Source organism: Anabrus simplex, chromosome 1 (assembly GCF_040414725.1).
Source record: "Anabrus simplex isolate iqAnaSimp1 chromosome 1, ASM4041472v1, whole genome shotgun sequence".
Lineage (NCBI taxonomy): Eukaryota > Metazoa > Arthropoda > Insecta > Orthoptera > Tettigoniidae > Anabrus > Anabrus simplex.
The window spans coordinates 130,536,217-130,546,324 of record NC_090265.1 but is presented as its reverse complement, the minus strand read 5'-3'; the positions used below and the strand labels follow the sequence as shown (position 1 = coordinate 130,546,324).

General features: G+C 37.2%; 1 protein-coding gene across 9 annotated transcripts in view; it reads right to left on the bottom strand.

Annotated features, from left to right (window-relative positions):
* Nucleotides 1-355: 355 nt before the first annotated feature.
* The window catches only part of LOC136884746 (52 kDa repressor of the inhibitor of the protein kinase), a 95,496-nt gene continuing 85,743 nt past the window's right edge, over nt 356-10,108 (bottom strand). For 7 of the 9 annotated variants that reach the window (XM_068230309.1, XM_068230312.1, XM_068230313.1 and 4 more), the window contains one exon: nt 611-2,609. In XM_068230309.1, the coding sequence (XP_068086410.1) occupies nt 2,505-2,609 (105 nt within the window). In that variant the 3' untranslated portion in view covers nt 611-2,504. Of the gene's footprint in view, nt 572-609; nt 2,610-10,108 lie in introns of those variants that run through there. The other 2 variants (XM_068230330.1, XM_068230332.1) reach the window with 2 other exon arrangements.

Here is a 10,108-nt window from a genome sequence, read left to right as displayed (position 1 = left end):
TTTTATTGGCATCAATGTTGGCATTTTTTTTTTCAAAATCAGCGTTTCTAAAGTTATGGTGTGGGGATTTTTTGCGTAAATACGGTATTGTACTGACTCACCAAATCTCTTATGATCCTATCTCACATTACTGACCTTTTAACAGAGCATACACAAAAGTAATACCGCAGGAAATTGTTGTACTAATGTGAAGTAATAGGCCTATTGCTTTCTGAAACTTTGCTGATTTAACTAAATAATGAGTGAACATTTGAAATTTTGACCCCTCATCACTATAATCTTCCAATATCACCTCATCGCATAGAAATTGTAGTGCAGGTTTCTTCTCATAACAGTGATCTAAAACAACACACACAATGAAAAAATATTTTATTTACATCATATATACATAATTCTAACATGGCGATTTACACCACCGATGCACAGAATTCTGCAGCCTTTACATGTCAGAGATGTCAATGATGTTGAAGATAATGAAAAATACTAGGAATCTGCAGGATTGAATGGCCATTTTCTGGTCAATCTTCACACTTGATAACATGGTTTTCTCTCATTAGCTCTCCTCCACGTCCTGTACAAGAAGACAACAGGGTCAAGGAATTTCACAAAATTTTACATAAGATATTTCAAGAGCAAAATGCACAATGCACATTACTTCTGGATAAAATTAATGAAGCCAATATCATTCATAATTCACTAAATAACTGTAAATATTGATGAAGACCATGAGTGTACTGATTCAGAAGTTACTTCAGTAAAGCAAAATACATTTTATGTCAGAATGAATTCATAACTCCAATAAGTGTAATGTTAACACATTCACTCCCAGTTCCCTCCGTGGGCATTTAATCATGTAGCCCCACAATTTTTTTATTTTGTTAGTGGTTTTATATCGCACCGACACAGATAGGTCTTATGGCAATGATTGGATAGGAAAGGCCTAGGAGTTGGAAGGAAGCGGCTGTGGCCTTAATTAAGGTACAGACCCAGCATTTGCCTAGTATGAAAATGTGAAACCACGGAAAACCATCTTCAGGGCTGCCAACAGTGGGATTCAAACCCACTATCTCCCGGATACAAGCTCACAGCCACGCACCCCTAACCACACGGCCAATTCGCCTCGTCCCACTATTTTTAAATGCCATGGTGACTCACTAGGTAACTTGTAACACACAGCTTTAACTTACCATTACTCTTATACTCATCATCATCATCATCATCATCATCATTTTTTCGCTCCAGCAAGCCGGGTGCAGTTATGTATAAGCCTCCTGCAGTTTGTCCTGTCCATTCATAGATTATGTTCATGTTTGCAATGCCAGTTTACATATCTGATGTCAAGGTCCTTGAAAATCTGCTTCTTCCAAACATCTTTTTCCAGGAACACTGTGGTCAAAGTATGTTTGAGGAGTCCTATGGGGATCCATTCTTTTTATGTGACCATACCATTGCAAGCTTCTCTCCAATCCAAGCTGTTGTCGGATATTCATATTCCTTATTTTATCCTTTTTTTTTTTTTTTTTTATATAGACAAGAACGGAGGTACTTCATTTTTTGCTGCCTGAAGGCGACTGTTGATCCAGTAAGTATTGATGCTTCCAGTCCATACGCCAATATAGGTACCATATATACTGTATTCTGTACACGATGACCTTGGAAATTAACGGAAATGTTTCATCCCAAAGTATTTGATGTACAGTGTGATAGAACGTATGTATTTGTTTGCAAATCTCTTGATGTATGGTATTGTCTGAGGACAGAACATTACTTAAGTACTGGAAGTTATGTACAATATCCATCGCCTCATCTCCAATTCTTAGATAAACAGCTGGAGAGTTTCTACTCATCACCAAACCAACTGTGTTGGTTTTGCTGATTTTAAGAACTAAGGTTTTAAAAGCTTCATGCCAAAGATCTAGTCTACCTTGTACTTCTGCTTCCGTCTCATCCCATACCAGTATATCATCAGCAAAAACTAGGGCATTAAGTTGCTGGATCCTTTCTTTTAACTACTTTAAAAACTTGATCCAAAGGTCAAAATCCATGCTGTTCCTCATCAAGTGTAGGTTCAACATATTCTCCCTGCTTCCAATCATTGGGATCACATTGTATTTTTTTTTCCTCCTAAGTTCACAGATAACTTAATTATCCTTTCACTAACAAACTCAACTTGACTACAAGCATCTATTCTTTATGAATTGAAATCCCACTCCGTACTTAGACTCTACTTCATTTCCAAACTCTTACAGACTAGACTCCATCTGATATTTATTTACCTGGTTTTCTTCAACTTGGTTTCACTCAACCCCATGATCAGAAGTTTCCTCCTTTCCATGAGGTTGACCAGCTCTTCAGTTTTGTTTGTCAATGTCAGGATATTTAATGTACCCACTCTGATACTTTGTCTTTGTTTGGTTTGGGTAGCTGGTGTAACATCAGGCTGGAAGCCGACATTTGCACCAAACTGATGTTGTTGTTGTGAATTTCTATATCCAAGGCTTGTATTATTCGTGAAAGCAACTTCCTCTGTTGACCTGCTGAGCCGAACACAAAGGGAGATTTTCTTTCAGGGTTTTCTCCCTTAGCCTTTGATGTCCAGTCATCTCAACCTACAGTACAAGGCAGCAAGTTGTATTCATACTCACACGAGTCAAAACATGTATGGATAATTTAGAAATGTCATCTTAATAGACAAAATATATTGTTCTGAACAGGAGAATTTGGTAAACAATTACTTTGTGAAAGTGAGAACGTCAATATGGAATGAAATTGATATCATGTAATATTTGAAACAGTTGATGAGGAACTGAATCATGTGAAGCCTCTTCCTGACCTAGGAGACAATAGACACCCTGCATGAATGTTAGATACGTTCTTTTCTTCTGAGAGTTTGATTTCTTGTACAGTTGCAAGCAGTTGAATAAGGTGCAAATTAGCAGATAACAAAAAAACCTTTGGCACATGAATATTGAATTTTCACAACCGCATTGTAATCGAAACAGACTTTCAACGTATTAGGTCGTGTTACGTACATGTAGTACGTGTTGAAGAGATGTTAAGTACAGAACAAAAATGGCCAGCCGGACACCAGTGGGATCCGAACCCACAACCTCCCGATTTCGCGTCGGTTGCTCTACCACAACGGGCGACTTAAACGCACTCTACAGTGTGCTAGCAGCAGTGTCAGACCTGTAGCTCAGATCCTTTCAAACAGAACAAAGATGGCCTGGGCCACCATAGCTCAACTGGTAGAGCAACCGACGTGAAATCGGGAGGTTGTGGGTTCGGATCCCACTGGTTGTCGGCTGGCCATTTTTGTTCTGTACTTAACATCTCTTCAACACGTACTACATGTACGTAACACGACCTAATATGTTGAAAGTCTGTTTCGATTACCTTTGGCACATCTTTTCTGAATGAAGGGTTACAATGCCAGGTACTGATCTGCTGTGTCTTACCACACGCATGAGTTAGGTTATATTCTGTTATATTTATCAGTTTTAGTTTTTCCCTGCTAAATTTAAAGTGTTTCAGCCATTTTAGTAGAATGCATAATTGAAACCATACTTATCATTTTCTTATTCTTTCTCGCAACAAATAGTACTCATCAAAATGTCATCTTGCCTTTATTTAATTGTTTTTGGTGTTCCTGAAATTCTTTGAGTAGTCCTCTGTTTTGATGGCTTGTCCAACATATGGCACGGTTTCACTCCCGTAATTCTTTTGCTAACTGAATACAGTTATAATTATCCATACAGACAGAAAATCCCAAGTCTGTAGGGGTTTAGAAGCTGAAATACTGTATACCAGAGGATTCCACTAGCATTGCACATTTTCAGCTAACATATATGAGTAATTTAGTTGTAAAAGCAGCTACATCACTTTTACAAAAATTTTCAGGAGAGACAAAAATACTAATACTGCATGAAAGAATGAAAGCTTGAAACTCTGGCAAGATTTTTGCACGAGATAAGTGCACACATATCTCAGATATAAACGATCAATAGTTTATAGTTTTGTAAATAATTAGGAATTTTGGATGTATCTGGTTTAGAAGCCAGCTGCACAGATGTATCAAGTTTTGAAAAAATATAAATACTAATTAATAATTATCATTGTCAAAATGTGAACAAAACATGAACATTTAGGTAATAATGTAAAATGTAAGTTGCAGAACAATCAAGTTGAAAGTATTTTAAGCATGGAAGTACTATGTTTTGTTTGTTCACATTTCTTGGCCATTCAGTAGCCTACACAACCAGATCAGTAACTTCACATGTGACAGTTTCAATAGGCCTGATAGTGTGCTTTGATATGACTGCGTGGTATATCTTTGTGTCAATGGACTTTGCACACGTGACGATTTCATATATTGCACATTTTATATTTATTTATTTCTGGTTATTTGATTTATGCCACAAGACTACAGACCTGTGTTGGCAGCTAATGCATAAACCCGTTTTTTGAAAAGAAAGAAAAAAGAGAAGTGTGCCAACGAAGTTACGAGAGGGATGAAAGACATGTTACCGACTATGTTGAATTTAGCAGGAGAGTGGTGTTATAAATAAATATGGCAATTAGAAGATGATGCTCATTCTCCTAATAATATAGTACATTTTATCATCAGTGATCTTGATATTACAAAGACGCACGTCATGTGGAGTGAATTTTGTGTGATAATAAAATTGTGTCTTGAATTTGGTAATACTTCTGGTATGTGCGAGTCACCACAAGGTCACCTACTTGCTAGCTGTTAGCATACAGTCGGTCACTGGGACATTCGCCAGACGTCATTCTACAGTTGTCAGTCGACATTTATTCTCCATTCTCCCAGCTGACTTTGGAAAGCAACAGTCTTGCTTATGAATAACCTCGTGTTCTTGGAGACTTGCCACTTTAGCCATTTTTATTGATAACAAGCCCAATAGTTAACAGACGTCAAGTTGATCGAGAATGCTTGAGTACGTGTTCACTGATAATATTGTGAGGAATCTGCTAGTTGGCAACATTATTAATAATCTTTGTACAAGTTTCAGCTTAGAATCAAAAGGTGTCTAACCACCAATTTGACATGGAGACATCACCCAGTACCGTGTGTGATATTAGTTTCATCATGAGAGCTTAAGCCCTGAAACCATTGCCGACAACATTGAGATGAGAAAATGCCAGCCGTAATCATAGCATTGGGGACAATTAATCATCGTCCAGTTTGAAAAAGACATCGAAAGCTAAGTCGACTCAAATATTGCAGTAAATATCTGTCCAGTAGTGGGTTAGTTAATGTATTTATAGTTATTAAATGGCCTTGTACAATAGTGTAGTCGAGTTGTTCTCATATTTTGCTATGCAGTAGTTTCAATATATGGTCTTACATGTATTTCTATTTGTCAAGCAAATTTGGATGATTTAGTGATTGGTATAACACACTGTCATGATGATTATGATTATTCATGTGTGTTTCTATTTAACCCGGCATTACTCGCTAGGTCTCTACGAGCGCCGTTACTCGCTAGTGAGCGCAGTGCTCACCTTCATTTTAAAAAGCCAAAATGTGCCCATATAAAGATGGAGGTATTTTTAATACATCAAATTGAGCCCAACCTCACTTCTCAAAACCATTTCACCTCTGTCTAATAATAATAATAATAATAATACTAATAATACTAATAATAAGGATCGAACCTGCCAAGTTGGGGTCGGAGCGCCAGTTCCTGAACCGCCTGAGCACAGCGCTAGGAACACGAATACTTAAATTTGAACAAACAGTTATTTATTTAGAAACTCTAATAATTAAATTAAACAAATCTGACGTAGGAGGATTATGCTAGTACAAAATAAATTATTCAAACATATAAACCAACATAACAGGAAACAAATATTTTACACAGTCATCATTTCACATTTTACATTCGAACTACACTCACTCATCACTTTCGTTGATCTCAGCACCATTTTTGGAACACTGTTTGCACATTATTACAGTATGTTCTTTGCAAATGACCGCAGCACACTGCACACATCGAGCAGTCATTTTTCTGTTCTTCTTGCGTGGACAATACATACACTTTTGACGTTCCACCCCATGAGGACCCTGCTGTTGCTACTGCTCTTATCTTCTTATCTGCATTTTCAAAATTGTGTCCAGATTTACAACTGATTATCATGTAACCAAGTGTGATTTTACCAGCTCTCTGCTCAAACATTTCAGATACTCACGCCGTGACTCAGTATGACCTGTGTTGCTGCGATAAATGATTTGGCTATTTATAGCAGCAATATTCAACAGTGAAAAGAAAATAGTGAGGGGCCACCTACAACTTACTCGAGCTAATGAATATAGACTCTTCATTTCATCGACAACATCAACTGCGCCTTTAGTAAGGTTGTAAAAAGATATCACCTCCGATTTCTCCATATCTTCAGTATCTGGATCAATTTTGTCATTATTGTGCATTGTAGAAAGCATAAGAATATTTTTGTTTCTTTTTGAAACATACGACACCAAGAGAGACTTTTCTCCATACCCAAACATGCTGCTATAAACTGGTCTCCCTCTGACATCAAGAAAGGAAGCGGGAATCTCACGTTTATTCTTCCTGAGTGTGCCGACAATCGTCGTACGGTGATTTTCCAAAAGATCGATGGCTAAGGCACAGAGGTAAACCAATTGTATGTTGTAATATTATGCCCTGTGCTGGCAATTGGCTCAATTAGTCGTTTCACCATGCTCCTTGCGCTAATATCCATTTTATATGGGCCATCAGATTGCTGTCCTGCATAAATTTCCAGTTTCAGGGTATAGAATACCCTGGAATCCACCAAAGCAAACATCTTAATTCCATATTTATTAGGTTTTCTAGGCATAAATTGTCGGAAGCCACATCGCCCTCGAAAGCCCTCCAACATTTCATCTACAGTGCAATATTCACCAGCTTGGTACACATCTGAACAGTGGAAGACAAAATCATCGAACAACTTTCGGATGGGAGCAAGTTTGTCAGTTCTTTTTCTTTCTTCTCTATCATAGATACTGTCGAATCGCAGAGCACGAAGCAGTGTGCAAAACTGGTTCTTGGACATCACAGTGTGAAAGAATAATGGAGCAGTTGAATCATTTACCCAGAGATCGTTCAGGTTGACATGTGACGATTTCAACACGCCAGCCATATACAGTAAGCCCATCAAAGCCCTAATTTTGTCAATATTTGTATCCGGAACATCCCTAGGTCTAGCATAATTTGCCCTCATTTTAGCTAAATATGCATTCGTATATGTGACAATATTCAGCAGAGTTTCCGTAGGAAAAAACAATTCCCACGATTCAATAGGTGTTTTGACACATTGGGCTTTCCTTTTCACTCCAGGTAAATGTGACACCAAATTATGTCTCCGTGTTCAAATTATTGTAGGGGGTGCATGGAGGCCCCACTTGGTAATTCCATCCCTTCCGAGAATGAATGGAATGTGGCCTTCAATCAACGAAACTGCATCATCTTCCTCATAACATGCAGACACTTCTGTTTCAGAGTTATGATCACTTTCGTAAACATCATCTGTTTCATTACCATCACTTTCATTGTTCAAGTCCACTTCCTCCTCCGTTTCACTCAACCACGAAAGTATCTGATCAGTGGACGCCATTATAGCTTGTATAAATTCACCAACAACAGTTACAGTATAAATATTTCACACTAACACAAGCATAAGACAAAACTCGACTTACTACAATGCGAAAAATTTGAGTAACACTGTTACTCGCTACTGAGCACTCCGCTCACCAGACATGCACTGTCGCATCTAATAATGGACTGAGGGTCTTTGTTTACATATATAACTGAAATAACTGGCACCTTTACTTCCTAACAGACTGTTTGAAAGGTATAGGGAGTTTCAAAAGAAAAGGTCGTGTATCATTCCAACAACAAGCAGTATACTATGGAGGTGAGCGCCGTGCTCATCTAGCGAGTAACCGCGGATTAATTCTCTTAAATTGATCCTGTATGGCAGATAATTTGATGGTAATATGTATGATTTTCACTTTATTAGCTGAATATAGGTGCATTGTTGGATGCACTTGTGAACGGTTGGCTGTTGAGAGAGCTCTTGCATTATTGTAGTGATAAAGTAGTTAAAACCTATTGAAATTGTTGAAATTTTGTGTGTTCCATTTAGTGCTATTTATATATTGGTGTTTAGTGCTTGTTGGTAGAAATTTGGATTAGTGACATTTATTTGAATTTTATAACAAGTAATTCACTTGGTGTTCAGTAGATTACGTTTTCTAGGTTAAATAGGCTAGCTACGTGTACCTTGTTTCGAATTTAGGTTTAGGAAATACTTTAGGTAATAATATTAACTTTTAAAACAATATTTTTAAATATCTGTAGGTTCGTTGGTATATTACAAAGGCATATTATCATAAGGAGTTGTAACTCATTGTAACTTCCGCCGTAACTTTTCCGATATTTCCTATAGATATCCATTCAAACTATCACAAAGGTAATAATTTATTAAATTAAATAACACGATATGCCTGTAAACTTCGATTTAAAAAGAAGTTAAGGAGATTACATGGTAATTTAAACTGGATAATTACGGTACTTAACAGTTTTTGGATTGTTGACGATTGTTGCTACATGCACATGGTAGTTGTGTAAATAAATACAAAATCACTGATTACTTTATTCCGATAATTTGTATTCTTAGTTCCCTGCATACTTTGTACATTCCACCTTTGTTTATTCATTGAGTAAAAGTTAATAATCAAACAATCAAATTACTATATCCCAATAATATTGCAGTTCAAGCCCCCGGCTTAGTTTTGACAGAAATTATTGTAGGCAACCTCTTATTTTTCAGCATTTAAGGACACTTTTATTCTCCGTCCCGCGTAGTAGGGAAAATAATAGTAATCCACCAGCCGTAAAAATTCATATAAATGTGCTGAGAATTGTAGTGTAGATACAGTATATTTAGATAGTACCGTATTTTGCCTGCTATATACTGATAATAATCTGTCTAACCATTTAGCTTTGTTAGTAATCTTTGAGTACAGAAGTTCTTGCAAATTTCAAACTTGCAATTTTAATTTCTGTTTGTGTTTAGAAGTGACATATGGTAAGCTACTGGTATTGTAATTAGGATACTTCTGAATGTAGTTTAAAAATATTGTAGTGGACTGTACAGTAGTATACGAGTAATATCTTATTAGAATTTAGCGTCCTTATTTTATTATTGTAAAATATTTGTGTAGTACCGGTATAGTAGAGGTATCTGTAGAAGCTCTCTTACTAAAATTCTGTTGTTGTAATTAGGGCTGGCTTAATTGCAGTTTAGAATTGTTTAATTCTTGTGTATTGCTTACACTATTCAGTAATTAACAGCAGTTTTTATCCTGTTAGGGTGTTGTAGGATAAAAATAGAGTAAGACTAAGTAGTATTGTAGTGTAGTCATATATTAATTACCTTATTGTCGTATGATCTTTGAGTACTATCCTAGACAATATATCCCTCCGTTCATTTTTTTTGCACGTAAGTTATTTTATTTTTATTTTATTTTCATTTTTTCCGTAAAGAATGGCTAGGGAGTGCAAGTGCAGGAACTGTGGGTGTGGCGAGGCATTGAGAGGTATGAGGGAGGAGTTAGAGAGTTTGAGGAAGATAATTAGGAATCTCACAGAAGACAGGAAGACAATGTACAAGTTACAGTATATGTACAAGAGGGAGGGGAAGGAAAGGGGGGAGTTGTAGAAGACAGGTGGTTTAATGTTCTAAGGGGAAGGAGATTGCAGGCTAAGGGCTCTGTTCAGGATCAGAAGTCTGTGCAAAATCGGTACGAGTCACTCCAGGTAGAACAACAGAGGAAAGATCAGGAACAGGGAACTGTTGCTGAGATGTGTGGAAGTAGGAGGAAGAGAAAAGTTAGGAAAGGAAAATGTAGAATAGAGGATAGGAAAAGACAGGTGGAACAGGGTCATGGGAAGGAGAAAAGGGAGGAGGAAGTAACTTCTGCAACTATCAAGAAAGATAGGGCTGACCTGGAAGGGAGGAGATCAAATGAGTTGGGTAGGGTTGAGGCTCTTGTCATGGGGAATTCCATCATTAGACA